At 29.1% G+C, this 20,575-nt stretch overlaps 1 protein-coding gene across 3 annotated transcripts in view; it reads left to right on the top strand.

The window, feature by feature from the left end:
- The window catches only part of LOC130893793 (SLIT-ROBO Rho GTPase-activating protein 1-like), a 94,901-nt gene extending 75,084 nt beyond the window's left edge, over positions 1-19,817 (top strand). For 2 of the 3 annotated variants that reach the window (XM_057800179.1, XM_057800168.1), the window contains exons 4-14: positions 2,790-3,011; positions 3,221-3,349; positions 4,901-5,122; positions 5,211-5,486; positions 5,540-5,810; positions 5,871-6,083; positions 6,186-6,510; positions 6,864-7,112; positions 8,055-8,280; positions 12,901-13,318; positions 13,631-19,817. In XM_057800179.1, the coding sequence (XP_057656162.1) occupies positions 2,790-3,011; positions 3,221-3,349; positions 4,901-5,122; positions 5,211-5,486; positions 5,540-5,810; positions 5,871-6,083; positions 6,186-6,510; positions 6,864-7,112; positions 8,055-8,280; positions 12,901-13,318; positions 13,631-13,926 (2,847 nt within the window). In that variant the 3' untranslated portion in view covers positions 13,927-19,817. The remainder of the gene's footprint in view (positions 1-2,789; positions 3,012-3,220; positions 3,350-4,900; positions 5,123-5,210; positions 5,487-5,539; positions 5,811-5,870; positions 6,084-6,185; positions 6,511-6,863; positions 7,113-8,054; positions 8,281-12,900; positions 13,319-13,630) is intronic. The other variant, XR_009059247.1, reaches the window with a different exon arrangement.
- Positions 19,818-20,575: the final 758 nt, after the last annotated feature.

The raw sequence follows: 20,575 nt of genomic DNA on the forward strand, positions 1-20,575 counted from the left end.
TTCTAAATTCATGCGACAAAATTCAAGAGGCTCGTTTGAAATATAAGCATTTCTGTCTATTTTTTCTTCCATGCTCTTGATACTACCTTTTATCTGTAAGAACATTCCTTTTATTGTTTCCAAATCGACCTTTTCATTTTTATCATTCATTTTCTTTTATTTTCTTTAACGCACCTTAACGAGCTCCGCGTCCCGTTCAGTTTCGCTAGGCACCTACTCAATTCAGCCCCCGGGCTGACAAAAGTCGTCCAGCTACGTTGTTGTGATTTAATTTTTATTTCTATTTATTCAAATGGATTTATATATATATATATATATATATATATATATATATATATATATATATATATATATATATATATATATATATATAATTTTTTAGACGATCTTCCGATATATTAATGCATCTTTATTTTAGGTCTCTTCTGTTTTAAAATTAGTTATTTTAATAATTTTTGGAAGATAGATAAAATTTAACGTTTCTTTATTTTGATATTTATCTTTTTATAGACGTTAATTTTAAATGTGACAGATTTAATTTTTCATTATTCAACATTTCTTCCAATCAGGTGTTATTGTTTCGCTTTGGTATGCAGAATTGATCATTATTATTAAACATAAATACTAATTCAACGTATATGGAGATGTTCATGTTTTCTTTATACCTATTTCATCACTTTCACTTGAAATGAATAAATTAATCTCTGCTATTACGTTTAATATGCTGCTACATGTTACATCCAATATCAATAAAAAATGTGCAAATTGACAGCCCATATTTTTCATAATTGACATGCTCCGAATACTTGAATTACCATGATAAAATTAAGCCATAATTATTTTGTGAAACCAAGTCATTAATGCAGTGCTCAAATAATATGCCGTCTAAAATAGTGTTGCAATAAGAAAACACGTCATGGATATTTAACTAAATGTATTCAAACAACTCAATTTCATTCCTTCGTCAAATTTCTCTATTATGTTTGAAAATAATTTCCTTCGTTGTGATATTTTATAAATAATGTGTATATATAACAATAAATTCGTAGCATTTGACTAGAACATGTTTGTATAATTAATGAATTTGAGATATCAATAAATTTTTTCCATTCCATTTTGGAAATAAATGTATTGTTCAATAGCTACCGACTGGATTTGTGTCATGTGACCAAGGAAATATACATAGAATATTTTAGAGTTAGCTAGAATCTTGAGCATTTTGTGAATATTTTCCTATATGAATCATATTCGTAAGTGTAATGCTTTCGAATAAATGGGGTTGTAAAAATGAACAGTTTCTTTGTAGTAATCTAATATATCTTTGTGTTTGACGGAAAGCGTTTGTTTTATTAACTAATTCGTCGAGTATATTACTTAGTAGTATACTTACTTAGAGTATATTACTATTGATAAGAAACAATAAACCGATAACAAAAATAACAAATCGTTTGGTACACTGAAATCTATAAGAATTGAGAAAATAACGATTAACGAAATGAACACATAAACATTATCTAGCTTCTAAAAACACTTCTTGTGAAAGTTTGACATAAGAAAAATAAAATGATCAAGAGGAAAGAATGTTGATATGATGGCAAAAGAAAACAAGTCTTCAAAAATTCGGACAGTGCCTAATATTAAACACTGGAAAGCTGAACAAGACAGAATTATTGAAACTCCTTTAGGATTCCCCTTCATTTAATTTATATGTATTGTTCAAATTCATTATTTCCACGAAGTGTTCAAACCATATTATGTTTCTGACTTACTGTTTCTTTCATCTTGATTAGATTAGAACCCAATAAAGAATGATAGAGTGGCTTTCACACACTTAGGTATTTAAAAATAATATCTACATTAATAATAATTAGAAAATATTTTCACTATTAGAGGGAATCTCTTGATACGAGATTCTAGGCTTTATTCACAAAGAAAACAGACAATTATTTATATAGAAACAATATACTCAGTCTCTTCCGAATTTTAACTCAACGCATATCACTAAATCTTTAAGACCGGCTTGCGGTTATATATCCATGAAAATAAAATTAAGCAGCATATTTGCTTCATTATTGATAGTCATTATTTAGAAGTGATCACTTTTATTTAGGTATATGTCTGTATATAAGCGAAACCAAAGCTTGTTGGAGTATCTGGAATGAACCATATTTCCCTACCAGTGTTTAATGTTGATTTACTTAGGACTATATATTTTTTTGAAATAATTTTGCGTCTAGGTATACATTGCATGCATACACAAACATTCATTTGTGTATTCAATATTTGAACAATTAAAGTTTATTAAATTTACCAAAAATCGAAAATCAAATTAGTAAAAATTGCGCAATCCGCTTTCAAATTAACCTGTTTGGGTTCAACTTAATTTTGATAAGTGATTTAATAACCTGAATGAAAACATGATTTTAAATACACAAAAATCTTCTTACAATACAATAAAATCGCGACAAAAAATATCTTTTTGGAGAAGACAAAGCAAGCAAAAATGATGCCGTTATCCTTTTTAAAAAATTTACCTCTTTCAGCCTTATAAAAAATTCAGTTACTACTATGCAAAGGGTCGAATTTATTGATACACGCCTAACTTTGGTAAATGCATATTATATATTAAGAGAAATTCAATTTTGATAAATTGAAAAATGTTTCAATACTTTTGGTCATTCTGAAAATGTTATCTTTTATATTAAAAGAATTGATAAATATGGTATTTTCTTTGAAGGAACATTATTTTTCTTTCAATTGTTCCGAAACTAATTATTATGTGTTAACAGTGCAGAGAAATCGGTTATGAAACCCACGAAGAAATCCTCCGAGTTTTACATGAACTTCACACAACAATGAAGACATATCATAGCTACCAAGCCGAACTTCGACAAACGGAAACAAAATTACGAACTGCCGAACTTCAAAGAAGTAAGCTGGAACAATCTTTTACTCAAGACAAGTTGGAAAGATCAAAAAAGTATAAATTGATGGAAAAGGAAGTGATGAAGGTAAGATTTATTGTTTTCAAATCTACACTCTCTAATGAAGGCTACCAACAATATTTGAGTGAACTTGAAAGATAATTTCTTTGAAACTTTTTACTGCCTTCCAATACATTCAAAAGATGTAGATATGAGTAGATATGTAGATATTTAATTAATGAATCGATTTCTATATACCAGATGTTGATGGTTACTAAATTTTTCCTTGCTTTCAGAGAAGGAATAAACATACAGATGTGAAACTAAAAGCCCTTAAAGCCAAAAATGAATATTTATTATGTTTGGAAGCTGCTAATACTACCATTCATAAATATTTCGTGGACGATTTATCAGATTTGATCGACGTAAGTGTATTATTCATTATATGTTTATTTTTTGGCAAAATTTGTATATTTATCATATCATTTAAACATACGAGAGAAAGGCAATATCCATACATGTTCCAGAAAAAGTTAGGAACCTCATAATAAAATATTTCCATTAATATCTAAACGTTTGTCAACGATATATGTAGTAACAAAAATTGCTTCAGTACTATACTCCAATGCTACATTTTAACACTGTACAATATATTTTAATATTATGAATCAAATGAAGTGTACTTGAAATGACCATAAAACAGATTAACTCAATTTCTATAAATTGCGTTGGATATACCGCTATAGAATTGCATATCATAATCAGTATATGGGTTCAGTTTTTTTAATATTCAACTTGTCAAAATCAATTGGGTGTGTTCTATTTCAATTAATTGTTTTTTTTTACCAAAGTATGTACATGTACTGGTTTGTATTTTCTTCAATTATTAATACCTATTTTAATATTATCTTTTCGATTTTTTGAATAGTATCTATTTACTATAACGCTGGGGAAACGTCGCGTCGTTTAGCTTAAGTTTATAACAATCTAATTCCACAATCCCCCAGTATAAAATGTCCAAGAATCAGAAATCAATATTAACTAAAACTAACTATCGCATAATAACATTACTCAGACGCGATAAAAATTTACCCCGTCTCCTATTAGAAACCAAACTGATTGGTCACTCAAAATGAAATATCAACTGATCTTACAACAATTAAATGAGTTATTTTACTGGAGAAGACCTCAAGAAGGCCCTAATTCCATGGTAGCACGGTTAACTTGAACAGTAAAGGCACTAAGTACAACTCTTTGTGGATTTAGGGTGTTTTTAGTATTTATTTGTTACATAGGGCCTTCTTTTCTTGAAAAGAACCTCAAACTGGAGTTATGGCCAATATAAATTTCAATATAACTCATCACTGTAATGGATTTGGAGCTTTCTAATGTCATAAAAAGGTGTATTTTTTTATACAGATTCGAAAACGCTAAAAAAAGAATTTAGAAAAAAGTTGAAGTTAGTGCCTTTTAACTTATCAGGCCAGACTACCACTACACCAACACTCACAATTACACTGTCTGACGTGCGATTGGATATCCAAATTATTGTCTCTGAGACTGAAGGTAATTTAAGTTAAAAATTCTATGACTTGTTGTGTTGGTGTAGTGGTAGTGTAAACAGTGTGTTCAGTACTTTATATTACTAGATTGGATATAATACAGATTAATGATCAAAGAATAACTCACAGTGCAGATAGTACAAAAAAACAATGAAAAGCGGAATAGTTGAACGGTAGTTTGAATATCTTATTAGCATCAGCTTAGATGGGCCAATCATGTTTCTTAGGAACAAATGAATATTCATGGATTTCGAAGGTCTAATAAAAATAAGTAGCTTCTAAGTTACATGTACATTTCTATGCGCTTCAAAATTCATCAAACCGCTTTTAATACATGAAAAATGTGAAGAATATAAACATTTACTTCATTTGTCGTCTCTATAAGTGTGTTATGTTCATGTATCTAAATTTCAGTGCATGGATTTTGGTTTTCACAATTGTATATCTAGAGCTCTAATGATGCATATATCTGCAGAAGAAGGCCGACACAAATCCGTTCAAAACGACTTGGATTCATTATCTGCCTGTATCAATTCACTAGATTCTCGTTTAGATAAACAGAGGTTTCTAGAATACAATCATGCTGCATTTATGATTCCAAAAAAGTTGGAATTTCAACGACAAAAGACTGATGAAGTAAGATTACTATTAATTTTGTTAACAATGATGTTGATAACTAGATATTAAATGATACTCACACTCTTTATTATCTTTATTTTTTTAGTCTCCAGAACCAGCAATTCAGAGTATACTGCATAGAGAAATGGAAACGAGACTGACCCAACTACAACAAAGAGTTACTTCTCTCAGAGCTGAATCTGAAGAAGTATGGAAAACTCTGGAAACAGCCGAAAGCACATTGTTAGAGATGTTATGTGCAAAAGATTATGACTGCAGTGGCTATTTTGGTGAGAATCCAATGCCTGTTACGAAACCTCCTGAGACTGTTTCTATAAAACTTAGAGCAGATAGACAAGAGACTGAAGAATTTTATTTAACTGTGAGTGAAATTTTATGCAATTACTATAAAACCAGTTTATTTTATTTTTTTAGAAATTTCGAGAATATCTCTTGGGTTCAACTAAAATAGCACGTTTGGATGCCAAGCAGGAATTTTTAAGACAGTCCTTACTAGCAGAGGCCCCAGATTTTTGTAACTCTATAAAACCAGTCATTAAAACGCCTAAACGTAAAAGAATTGGTAGACTTCAAATGAGTGGACAGCCAAAACTTTTTGGAGGGTCTATTGAAGAGTACCAAGAAGCCACAAATCAAGAAATACCCTTAATAATGAGATCTTGCATAAGAGTTATCAATTTATATGGTGGGTATCAATCAAATATTTGAAAACCAACGTCAGAGTTCATCATACATCTACTTTTAGGCTTACATCATCAGGGTATATTCAGAGTATCTGGATCACAAGTTGAAATAAACAACTTTAGAGAATGGTTTGAAAGGGGAGAAGATCCTCTAGCGGATATGACAGATGCTTCTGATATAAATAGCGTAGCTGGTGTGCTAAAATTATATCTCAGAGAATTAAGGGAACCACTCTTTCCTATCATATATTTTGAGCAGTTTATGGAAATCGCACGTGAGTTTTTTCAAATTAAAATGCTTATCATCAAACATGCATTTTTTCTATAGAAAATAATAGTGAATCTGACAGATTATTATATTTCTGTAACTTTTTCAGAATTAGAGTCCAAGAAAGAATTCATAAGCAGAATGAGGGAGTTGATGGCTAGTCTGCCGCGCTCGGTGGTAGTAGTGTTAAGATATTTATTTGCTTTTTTGAATCATTTATCCGAATTTTCTGATGAGAACATGATGGATCCTTATAATCTAGCAATTTGCTTTGGACCAACTCTAGTCCCTGTACCAGAAGACAAAGATCAAGTACAGTACCAGAACCAAGTTAATGAGCTTATTAAAAACATAATACTATTTAATGAAGAAATTTTCCCAAATGATGGGGGTACAGTTTATGAGAAATATATTTCTCCCAATTCTGAAGACCAGTGAGTATGTTTTCATGTAAAAAATGGAATAAATATATATATATATATATATATATATATATATATATATATATATATATATATATATATATATATATATATATACTGGAAGTTTATCCTATACTAATGTTTTGGATTTATCTAAATTGGTATGATTTATTAATAAATTTATACTAGTATTGGAACTTTCTCGAAGTTTCACCAACAAATAAATGAATGAATAAACTAATAGAATTTTCAGGAAATGTTATATGTGTCTTGAAAGTCTATATGTGTAATATTGTTGGATTTGAACATATTCTTGTATCAGATATTGAAAATAATTTCAATATTTTTTATTAATGTTATTTCAGGGACGTTGGTGATTCCCCCGACCAAACGCAAGAAGATATGGATTCAGAAGTATATCCTTCCGAAGATGACTCTGAAAATATTGAAGCTACTGCACAATTTGATTTCATAGCTAGATCTGATAGAGAATTGTCCTTAAAAAGGGGAGATTCTATAACTTTATATTCACAAGTTTCAAATGATTGGTGGAGAGGAATTGTTAATGGACAAGAGGGTTTGATTCCAGATAAATATATATCATTAAAAATTAAGTAAGTTGACTGTATACTGAATAGTGAATATAGCAATAATAAACTATAAGTTAAGTAATTCATAGAGATGCTCTGCTCATATATTTCCATTTGTTCAGGATCTGAAATACAATATTATTTGATTGATTGTGGAAACTGTTTGATAAATACAGTTTTTTGGAAAAATTTCCCTTAGCATTTAAATTAACTTTCCTCAATCCCAATAACACTGGCAACAGTCCAGAACAATCCATGCAAATGATGCCTGAAGCATTTGCCAATTTGTTGACTGCAAGCAGATGCAATGCCACTACGCTGGAAGAAGCAGAACAGAGCTTTTAGAGATATTATTCTGACGAATCAGATCACTCTAAGTAAGAGAAAAAACATATGTGATAGAGTAGATGATTTTTGGATGGAAATGATCGAAAACAGTAATTGTAGTAAAAAAGGTGGTGCAACTTCTTTTAATAATTTCTCATGGCATTGCAACAGAAGAGGGAGGATTTTCTGTCAATAAGGAGATTTTGGTTGAAAATTTTAAAGAATAAAAAAATTGGTGGACTAAAAATGTCGATATTTCAAAATTTATGATACTCTCTATAAGGAATGCCTTTTCAGGATATGGCGCAGCACAAACAGACAAAAAATCACAAGAATAAAAGTAGAAAAACTGGAAACAAAAAAGAAAAAAAATCCGATAAAAAGACGGGAATTTGCTTTCCAATTTTTATTAGACACCCTGTACAAATAAACAACATACTGCTTTGCAATCCGAAATAAATATTTTCATCATGAGCTCTACAAATAAACAAACAAATACACATGGATTTTTGTTCATGTTATGTGTTGACCAAATCAAAATTGTATATAAACACTCTTTAATCTGTGAATCTACATATTACTAAAAACAGTATTATCAATATTTCAAACAAATTGTAATCATATACTGTTATTCTATAGGGATGACGATAGGGATAAAGTAGGATTGAAATCAAGTTCATCAGAAGAATCAGTCCAAAGAAGAACCCTCAGCTCCACAGATTCCATACTTTCTGATAATTATACAACAGTTAGTAGCTCTACAAATTCTCCTACAGTGCAGTATACACCAATAACTTGGACTAAAGTGTCGGATTTAGCTGAGTCTACTGAAAATGCAACAGTTTTGTTAAACCAAACAAGAGAGGTACTAGAAACAACTGTTTAATTGTTATCATGTTGTTACAGGGTTTACGCACTGAGAATTTTCTAAAATGATGTAAAAAATCAATCAACAGCTCAAAGCTAGTAACTCAGTTTGTATTTCTTATTTTCATTGACCTAGTATAGTGCTTAAAATGAAATTAATTATCTCGTTATGTAAGGCTTCTGTTTGAGACAGAATATTTTGTTGAATCTAGAAAATGCCCTCCACATATTCTGATAAATAATGTTAGAGAGCTGAATGGGGAAATTAAATATTTTCGTACACAAAGTATACCTTCTTATATTGTTAACTAAACAGTAATTTTAGAAAATTCTCTCTTTTGGCTTTTGTAGTTGTTGGTGTACTCTGCAAAAGCAAAACTATTACATTTTTGTCACAATTATTTAATTTTAAATTGTTTCTTTTAATGGAAACCTATAAGTTTTTTGCTTTAAATTGCATGCTCCAGTGTATTTTAAATTTTTAGATTAAATTATGCATGTGCATGTTTTCAAATAAATGTGCTGTAAGAATATTTAGGATTTGCCACTCTTGACATAAAAAAATTGTGAATTATTGTTTCTTAGAATAAAATTATTTATCTATTACAACAATTCGATACTTATGTCTAGAAAGTCTGCATTATTAATCACTATAGTCAAGAGGTATAAACTTAGTATATATTTTTTGTTTGCATAAAGCAGGCAGAAGTATATTAAATATGAAATATGGTTAAAAAAATATCAAAGATGCATTTAAACAGTAACAATCAATATTACACAAATTCAACAAATTTGATGACTAAATTGAATTGTTTTAATTAGGTCATTCAAACATTTTCAATTCTCAGATTGGCAAACCTTAATTATTCCCAAACGAAATGCGAATGTGTGACTACTTATAAATCGGCTAACATAGAAAAATAAATCAACCGGGAATAAACCTATTTCCAATCGAATATATGATGAGCAATAACATATGTTGAATAGTAAGTCAGATAGGCTGGCACGTGAAAAATTATTTTTATTCACATTGGTAACTCATGACTTACATTACTTAATTGGTGGCATTGACAAGAGATATATGTGTGTTATAAAGCATTTGAATAATATACTAATATATATTACTGAAAGGAGAAAACTGCATTTGATTTAAGGGAGGAACTTGCCAATATATTATTTTTCACAATTTGAATGAAAAACTGTTGACATTATTAATCCATATAAGATATTAAACTCATCAAAAGATCATAAATAGTCAATCATATACAGTGGTTTATTCTCGGGTTCTCAACCCAACTGCTCAAGTTTTAGCTTAGAGTATATATGTTTTATAGAATACTGCAACGACAACGACAATAATTTTAATTTTATTTAAATATTTTTGTTATATACAACGAATTTTAAACCATATGGGTGAAATGTTTGTCAGTGGGTGTTATTTGAAATAAAATTACTTAAAACTCCCTAATCTAAGCTTTTAAATGCCACCGAAGCATGAGCAAATAAGTTTATACAACATATGATGAAATTTGATTCACTGTGTCTAGAAGTTGTTTTTTTGCTATTTAAAAATAGATTTGACAACCAATATTTTTATATAACAATTTTACTCATATGGTATTGCAACTAACAGTATAATGACGTATTTATACAAAGGCTCTATTTAAATTGCCAATATATGAATTTTTGATTTTCAGTTTGGCCCAACTATTTAGTGATCAAATTTTTAGATATGACTTAATATAGGTAGTTTTTACATAACAAACGTCTTTCATTGTTGCCGACCTTATATATCTTTCCTCTTTTCATTTTCTAACCATATAAAATTATGGAACCATATTTTCAGTTATCAAAATATGTACCATATTATAAATTGTGAACATTTATGTTTTTATTGTTGACTTATTTCAGTGGTTACAAGTATAGGCTGGATTCACAGGCATGTCGTGATTATTGCGAATACATAGAAAATACGAATTGGTAGTTTTAAATGTTGTAGTCCCTTCTCTTCTACATTGTAGTATTTCCCAATTCATTTTAGAATTTGAAAGTTTCATACTTTTATATAGAATTTCTGTTTAAAACCACAAATAAAAAGATCCCTTGTGTGTTGTCAATTTAGGTAGAGCCAATGTGTAAACTAGACAAACATGGAACAAAACGTTTTTCAGGAATTGTATCAATATTTTAGAGAGACACGTGGTAACCTTCAATTTTTTAATTACAAGGTGAACACATCCAGTTTTATCCAAATATATTCAATATTAACCCAAATAAGAGAACAATATTTAATTGCGTTAGCAATAATTTGAAAACTCTTGTTTGTCGTCATTGAAGAATTTTAAAACACAGCTCTTTGAAAATTCATATATATATATATGTATATATATATATATGTATATATATATATATATATATATATATATATATATATATATATATATATATATATATATATATATATGTATATGTATATATATCCTGTATTTTTTGTGCTCTGAATGTGCAAATACATGAACCAAACCAAAAATTGATTTTCTCAATAAAATGAAATATTGGAAATAATCCTAAAAACATGAAAATATAAGATTTTTTCAAAGAATTGTCTGTTAAACCAAGTGGAATAAATAGATTTATTTTGAAATGGTTTTGTGAAAATTTTATTATGTAACATAAGGATTTGCTTTATAAAAATATTTATGATTGAATAGTCAATAAATAATTCCTAACACTTTCTGTGGAGCATTTAAATAGATGTCAATATTGTGAAGTATTTGGAAGGGTTTTAAAATAGAAACAGTAATTTCAAAGCCTCAAACTGAGATAGTGAAGTCAAAAATTGAACATATCTTGAAAGGTGCTATCCCAAATAAAAAATTGAGGGGCTTAACCGTTCATCTAAAACTTTGTAAAAGCTTCTTATAGAAGCTAAGTTTTATTTTCGTTTGGATACCTAGTATATAAAAATATATTTTTTACTCGTATAGTTTACTGTAGATTTATTTTTATCCTAAAATGTTGTAAATGTCCTATAATAAATTATATGGTCATCTCTATTTGTTTAATTTTAGAATAAAAACAATTTCATTCGTCCTAAAAAACATTTTTAGTGTTGAGCATAATCCACCAATTACAAGCTTAGGTATTAAGTAAATAAATTAGTACTAAAAAAATTACAATTTTATTTGTTTAGTAATTCATATTTTTACCAAATAATGTCATCAAAGTGGTATTATAAATAGTAATGGAATGAATTATTATTTTTAATAATATGCTAAATAGTACAGCTGAAACCAATATTTGTTACTATCTATATTTTTACAGAAGAAATACTTTCAACCAAAGTTTTTATTATTGTGCAAATATGTGGTGCTTTTTGTTTAGCTGTGGTTTTTGTAATGAGCCTTATTGTTCAGGTAGGTTTGTCCTTTTATGTTTTGGTTTTGGATCTTCTTTCAACATTCAGTTTCTGTTTTGTGGGTGGTGGTAGCTTGAATTGTTAGTATGTATTTCAATTACAATCTTTATATTTAAAGTCCATATATTATAAGAATTTTAAAATAATGTTAAAAGCCTAATTCTAATAAAATCATGTTATTTTCAACCTTATTAAATCAAATTATTATATTTAATAAATTTTCAAGTAATCTGTAGCTTACCAATATAACAAACTTAACTTACATTATAGAAATCGTTTCTTGATTTTTGTAGTTGCCTCAAATTGTTTGTGTATATGTTCGACTTAAATAAAAATACAGTGAAAAAAATTGTGAACTGTAACTAGAATAATATAATTGTGATTGCAGCTGCACTAATACAAAGATGTGATAGTATATCTGTTAAAAATGTAGTTGATATACACATCTGAAGATGAAGAAATTATATAGATTATTCTATGTCATTTGACATCACCTATTCCGTATTCTTTTGATCAATCTCGTATCAATTTAATAGTCAAAAAGAACTGAAAATCGATATAATAATCTACATTGCATATGAGAACACATGGTTTAATTGTACTAAAATGAAAGCAAATCCTTAGGAAATATACTATGAAGTGATGTTGTCAGTTATTCTGAAACTGAAGTTGGTCACATCGAAATTTGATAGCTGTTGAGACGAATTCATACTTAGTTGTTGAAGTCAACTAGATATTCCAAAACACCAACTATATAAGAATACTTGATAAAATAAAACTCGTGAGGTTTACAAAATTAATAATATTAGTCTGTCGCACATGTTGATCCTTCTTATTATATCAACTTGAAGCAATGTAAATACTAGAGGGTTTCTTGGGTGAATAACTTCACTTGTAATTTACTTTTTTTTCTGATAAACTTCTACAGAAGATTGAATGTTCATACCGCATTAAGCTCTGTTAATTATTCTGAACCTTCAAATAAGTGTCATGCTACCCACTCAAAAACATATTACAATTTGCTCTGGGATATATTAATAAAAAAGGCGTATTTTTTATTATCAGTAAGTTTATTGCACAATACTAATAATTTATTCATGTGAATAATTAGGCAAATTATATTTTATACTCATGAAAGTAACTTGCTTCAAACAATTATAACATTTGTACTGCTCATAAAAAATACCATTTTTGTTACAGCCTACTAATAACTCTACTAATTCTGTTGAGCTGCTTACTGAAGCAAAAGTAACGTCTCCAACTGAACCCGAAAAACCGATAGTGGTTCCGCAACCGCTGGAAAATTCTACTCTTAAATCAGAAAAACTTCTTCCTCAATCCGAAATAGATGAAAGCAATGTCAACTTTTCGGAGAATCGAGAATTATGGCAACGTCGTGCTATTTTAGAATCTTCCCTATTGGCTTCTCCTGTTTTAAAATCACAAAGACTGTCGGAGCCTCACTTACAAAGACACAGCCACACACCTGATTTGGTCATGGATCTACCCCTAGTAGGTACCGTTAGTAAAGAACAGCTGACGAAATCAGCAACTACTCTGACTTCTTTACCTGATACTTCGCCCGATAAAGATACTAAAACTGTTGAGGGACCCTCAGGTGAGTATTTTGCACAAGTTTGAGATTCATCTTATTAAACGTTTCAAAAATAATATCATTCACTATCGTAAATCACTCTAGAAGCCTCTAGAATGTCTAGGCAATCAAACTATAAATTCTAAATTATTGTCAAAATGATAATTATTTTTGTGCTAGTATAAAACCAACTTCCAATGTTTGACAAACAAAACCTAAGTGGATAAAAAAATATGTTATATTATTTAGTAGAATATCAACACAAAGAATTTACTATATGTTTAAAAATCAATATGATAGTAATCTATTTCTATTTCAAATATTCAAATTTTGTAGGCGCCGATAGCCCAGATATGCAAACAGCAGCTGAAACTTTCGCCAAACAGAATCAATGTACTCTGAAAAAGAATAAGAAGAATCATATACCCGATACTCCTGAATACGTCACCATTACAAGTCCTATGCCAGAAAGAAAATACGCCACTTTGGAACCAAACATGACAATGACTTCGACGTTTAAACCTACAGGCGAATCGAAACCAATGGTGCTCAAAAAACCTGTTTTCTCGATGCCACTGCGATCTGTTTCAATTGAAATGATGTGCCAGGACTCACCTGATCTTCCAACATAGATTTTCGTATTTTTCTGTTGGATAATCTTTTTATTGCACGATTTTTGCAAATTTTTAATTCAATGTTTACTTCTTTGAAGAATATTGAATGTTCTTACGAGGAGATGGTTGATTTTGCAGCCATTTTGATATTTTCACTCTCAATATATTGTTTATAATCTTAGAATATCAATGTATATACAACAGGAACATAAATATTGTGATATCATTATGCCTCGACTAAATATGGATCGCCGTTGTAACTTAACTCCTATTTAGAAAGTGACTTGAAACAAATTCCTCAAAAGATTTGAATTAGAAAAGGTAGTAAAAAATATATTTCGGTCCCTCTTAATGACAATTTATCAAATTTTTATTTTTTTATTAAATTTCATCTTACTAATTATTTAAATTTACGAACTAATACATAAATCATCAAATAAGTTGATTCCATCTTACATATATTTAGATGATCATTCTTCGGCATAAATACTTTCAACATATTAGGCAGTTGATAATAGTATAAGAAGAATATTGTTACGTTAGAGTGTGGATGATGTTACTGATGTGGCAGTGCTGAAGTAGTGTTGCTTTGATCAAGAGACATTAATGCCATCTGATACCCCATTTGCAAGCAATTTTAATTATCAGTTACATTACATTCCCAAATAAATTATGTAGTAGGTACAGGGTAGCTAAAACTTTTATTCTATTTAAATTTGACCAAATTACTGTTAGTGGTGATTAAATCAAAATTTCTGAAAAGATACAAAACCGAACAAAGTGACAAGACTATAATGTACTCGAAAAAACACTCAATGGATTGGTTGTGACTTATGTGATTTTCACAATAAGCAATATAACATGCCAAAACAGTTATGGTATACCTCGATAATAAGCAAATAGGTACGCCAAATAAGTTGAAATTATTTCAGGGAATGCTTCCTTTCACCAGTTTGATATACTCTAGCTTCTTTGGATTAATAGAAACATATTCATTGGCGTAAGCCTGTTAAATTGGTAGTGTTACTTCTGCTGATGTCCTACCAAAACTGAAAGTATATATTAGTAGACCATCACTAAAATATTCGGAGCAACGATGCCTTTTTTGTTTGTGTCGTATTTAAGACCCATGAATGTAGACAATGTGAAGGATACTTTTCGTTATTTTGGCACCTTTCGTCCAAAACATTCATCCACCACACAATTTTCCCTTCTAATATTTGGGCCACCATTTTCTAATGTCCGATATCTGAGTTGTCTGCTTCATGATTACAGAAAATTTGGAGTAGTATGTTATTTTGTGAAAACGTTTTGTGTCTGTTAAAGCCTGTAAAAATCTTGCTATCCTTTGATTTATACTCTGATCAGAACAGTTGTCAGAAAAAATGAAAAGCTCCTTTATAAATGTGTCTAGAAAGTTTTCAATGTAATGCAGTATCAATGAACAAACTTCATTGGCGCTTTTGTTGATCATACCCTCATGATATGTGTAAAATATCGATTTTCCTATACTCAGATTTTTTATACCGAAACAATTAATCATAATTGACGAAAAGAGAAAATCTCCTGAACGAGTATACAGGTTAGTAGCAAATTCTGTATGAAATTAAAGGTTACAGCTGCCATATCATCACGTGTTTTCAAATTTTCTTTTACTTCAGATATCTTTTTGTGAAATTTCTTTGCTTTTCTTTTGTGTATTGCTATTTCGGCTTGTGCAGTTAATGTGGCATTTTGTTTTAAGCTTGGACTTCACACATAATTCCCCATAAGTTATACATGTATCCACCTGAGGTCTTCCAAATCGTAAAGACAACTTGTAGAGGTTTTGTGTTGACTTTAGGATGCTTTTCGCATTAGTTATGAGGAGTAAGTTATTTTACAACAAATAGACTACTACAGAGCCTCCTGACTCTGTTCTGTAAAGCCATAAACTGATTGGAATGCGTTTTTGCAAACTTTTTTGTTCTTTTCTGGCAAAAGAATGGAATATTTGAATAAATGCTGCCTAGACAGTGCTCCTTCTTTCCGTGGTCTCTGAGGTTTTATAATGTTTTTCAAATAATTGTTACAAGAATATATCTTGTTCGTTCCTACTGACAAAATCATTTATTTTATCAATACTGTGGTCGAGGTCGCCTTTTACAAGATCGTTGAAACACTGTTTTCTGCAACTAAATGGAAAATAATATAGTATCTTTGTAGTTACACTTTTTGGGGAAAAAACCTGCAATTTGGTCCCGTCACATACTGAAATTTTATTTTTTTCAGGGATCTATCATTATCACTGGTATCACTAGATCGTTAATAAGTACATACAGTGCATTACTAGCATTAGAACAGCTACCTGATCAGTCATCATGCTCAGAGTCAAATCAACACAAGTCATTGTTTTAGCAGTGAACATTCAAAGTAGATTCATGCTTTTCACATAACGAAATATGGGATTTACGTTCTTTTACTACTAAACGATGTATTGACACTCCGTTAGCTTATAGTTACACTGTGGTATGTGCAGTAAACCAAGTATTGAGAAAAAAAATACAGTTTTTTGTGTTAATTTTTGTGCAATACAAAACATACAACTTGGTAACGTTATCAAAAACTAAGTATCCTTATAATTATGAATATCAACAAAAGTTACGGAAAAATACAAATTAAGTATCACTATTTTTGGGAAGTATAGCCACCTAATATGCCCTATCCACCTCAGGCATCCACTTGAACATGCTTTTGATAGCCTCAACTTTATTTTGGAGAAGTTAATTTTTATTGGTAGGACGAACTGGTCTTTATCTTTTTTTTAGAAACATTTTTTCTGGTAGGGCGATAATCACGAATGGAGACCACTCGTTATTGGCGTGGCTAACTAAAAAGGTACAATTTTATAGTTGAATTGACCAGCATAGGACTTGTAGTCGACGCAATCAACTTCCATTAATTGAATAACTTTGTAAAGGTTTCTTGGAGAAACCTTCAAAAGCAACCGCATAAGTGATAATGGGGAATAATATTCCGATTTTTTCAGCAATCTTTCTATGCAACTATGAACTGCGTCAATTTCTTGATTGCAGGAATGGCCCGGAGTTGAAAACTTCATTATTGTGGATTCGATGTTTGGATTCCTATTAATTAAGAGTGAAATTGCTGAAGAAATTAGGGAATTTCTACTCTGGGGCATGCAGCTGTCACTCCATAGTATTAGAGATTTCAAGTTAGGATTGTCTCTGAAAACAGCATCTCAAATTTTCAGCAAGGCACTTGCAATGTGATTCCCGCTTCTACCCATAAGACAAAGTTGTATGTGCATAATTTCTGACCATAGGCATGAAATATAAAATTACAAAAGTATGTGTATCGCCATACAACCATGTTATTTTGAAGTTAGAATGTTCGAAAATCTTTATGTTGTACATACAACTAAAAATCGAAATTCATAGTCATACAACAACGTATTTATGGTTGCCCATGACGTAGAATGCAATATACAGCTTTGAAATTTTTTAGCAAAAAAGGTTTAAGTACAAACAACTCTGTGCTCCCCAAAACTCAATTTCGGAAAAAATGCGACATACAACAAGGTATCGACTCATATACATTAACCGTTCTTTTCGGTTTTTTTGACTTATGTTGTTTTTGAAACGAGTTATTGAATTGATTGAATCTGTTAACTGATACTCATGTCAATATACTTTAAAGTTGAGTAATAAATTGATTGAAGAAAATTAATGGCTGTGTCTTCATGCCGTAAGTAGTAGAATATCTTGAGAAAACTTATTATTAAAGTTAATGTAATTATTAACTATTTCATTTTATAGACTGTACCAAAAAATTTAACTATCAGAATTTTAATTAAGATATACAGCTATTGAAAAAGCTGAAACTTCTTTAAGAAATGATAAATGAAAAATTTGAAAAAGGGTGAACAAATTAACAAACAAAATAAATCCTAAAAATAACACATTGTTTATTAATATAAAGCAAATATTGAAAATATATGAAAAAGTTGTAGGGTCTATACGCCATAAATAGACTAACGTTTAAAACCTTTAACATGGAGCCAATTTCCTGTACTAATAATAAAACATGCAGCTATTTATATGTTTGTTACCAAAAATACAAAAATAAAGAACTGCAAAGTGAGAATGATTAAACTATATGTTGTAAATGTTTAGGACCTAATTTCTTTATGCCTGCATAGAATTATTCATAAATTATTTCACCTCAATATTTCGTAATATGTGCAATATGAACAGTTTCCACAATATTTCAGAATAACAGGAAAATTGTTATTAAATCATCTCCTCTTAATTATTCAATATTACCACAAGTTTATTTTAGCTTTTAGAGTAATAAATCAAATAGATATTTTTTAACTCAAGCCGCAAATAATTCGGACAATATTAATAAAAAGTACTATTTATGTATTTGTTTTACGAAATGACTGGTTCTCAAACAGTATTTTTCTATTTATTGAGGATTAAAATATATAGGATAGTAGAGGATTATCAAGTCTATTTTCAAATTTTTTTAAGATGGACATTGAGCATGAAATTAATTAATTGTGGGCCAATGATTAACGACTAAATAATTTTTAATCCCATTACATGGATCCAATATTCATTTTTTATGATTCTCTAAGTATCGTATTACCTCTTGTTTACACCAGAATACTCCTAATATACCCCAATTTAAACTGTTTACTTTGGGATTTGATGATTATTAACTAAATTAACTCCAATCACACTATGTTATTATTCTAAATATCTATTGTTCAAATTTTCTTAGCATGTATGTAATCGACCACTTTGCCTTGCTTAACAAAACTTCATGTTAAAATATTAAACTTATAAAAACTTGAGGTACTAAGATATTAAGTAATGTCTATATTTTGTATGAATACAATATAATTAATAACTATTTTTTATTCTTAACTCAATTTTTTCCTTGAAAGGAGGTAATCAAACGAATATTGAAAAGCTTTGTCTTGTTTGTTCAACTTGTTTTAAAATCTCATTTTCATGTATAGTATTTAGTACATAACCAATCAATAATTTCACTTTTTTAATTCTATGCTGCTGAAAAATACAAGTTTCAAATTATCAATAAGTATTTATATTCTGTTGGACCTCAATACTCAATAAAATCTTATTGATGTACTATTGACCGAAAAATCTAGCAGCAAGAAGTATTAAAATTGTTTAAGGATAATCCATAATTCGTAAATCTTGCAGCTTACCTTTTTGGTCCGTATTTCAATAGTTTTTAAATGTGATTAAAAAATCGACCAAAATACTAAAGTATAGAAGTATTCATCTGCGCTCTCTTTTATACTTTCTTTATTTCCCTGCGTGATATGAACGACAGTTTTTTATTAGTCCTTTCATTATGTTGTTTTCTTTTTATAGAGGTTGCAATATTTTCTTTCACTCGCTACTCATAATTCTAATCACATACATTAGCTAAATAGTGAACAGTAAAATTCTTTGGATAAATTTTTAATAAACCAAAACTTACTAAATATATATTAGTATTTTCCAACACTAAAAAATAATTTAGTTAATAATCACATTAAATAATTTTATTTTTAGAATATTAAAATATTTTATTTATTATCTAATCATAAATATTAACCAACTGGCGTTTTTTATAGTAAAGTTGTGATATATCCACTCAACAATTTTTTATTGCTTTAAATTTTTATATGTGTAAATTGAATTAATGCTAGTTTGTATATGAATATTTACATTTGAGATTATCTGTAGCTAACTTGATTATCGAAGTGTATTCTCTAGACATATATTCAGTACAAGGTGTGTACTTCTTAATAAAAATAGAGTCCTTCAGTTATTTGGGAAACTACTATTTAAACTTTTTACTCCACTTTTTTGTGTGACTAACACTAAAAATTTTTCTATAAATGACATTACAGTTGTAAGTCTGGTCGTGCAGTGCAATTTTTATGAACCCTATAATAGACGAAAACACATGTCATTCTGATAAGCAAATCTAAAATCATAACTCTATTATTTTTCTCTTTATATATATATTTACTTTCGCATGAAGAATTCATTTTTTTATTGCTGTATTTCAAGTGAACACCTTGTAAATATAATCTTTTGATCCAGATGCCTAATAACCGCATTTATTATAAATCCATAATCGAACGAAAATGTATCATCCAGATTACAACTTTATAAAAATGTAACAATCACATAAGGAATAATAAACAACATAAATATCTATTCTAATAGTTTTTTAATTGAACCTTTCCAATAAATAATAATTATATGGATGCAGTTTGATTTGAATGGTAAACGGATCAATGAAACAATAAGTTGTACAAATAATAAAAAACATGAATATCAGATAGTTTTGTAATTGATAATTTACCATTGTTAATAAATAGTAACTGTGTATAAGGATTATAATTTGGATGAGTGGTTTTCACGAAATTATCCGTACTGATTATGGCAAAAAGTATGTAGAGCAAATTAAAAAATTTCTAAATGTATAATGTTATATTATAATAATTTTTTTAAATTTCTTTAATTTCTTAGACCTTTCCAAATGTCAATATTTATCTTTCTATTAAAAAAAACTAATTTTGAAACAGAAAAGACCTAACATTTACAAACATAATTTGTTTATATATATATAAAACGTA

The sequence above is a fragment of the Diorhabda carinulata genome, chromosome 1 (assembly GCF_026250575.1).
Source record: "Diorhabda carinulata isolate Delta chromosome 1, icDioCari1.1, whole genome shotgun sequence".
NCBI classification, from domain to species: Eukaryota; Metazoa; Arthropoda; class Insecta; order Coleoptera; family Chrysomelidae; genus Diorhabda; species Diorhabda carinulata.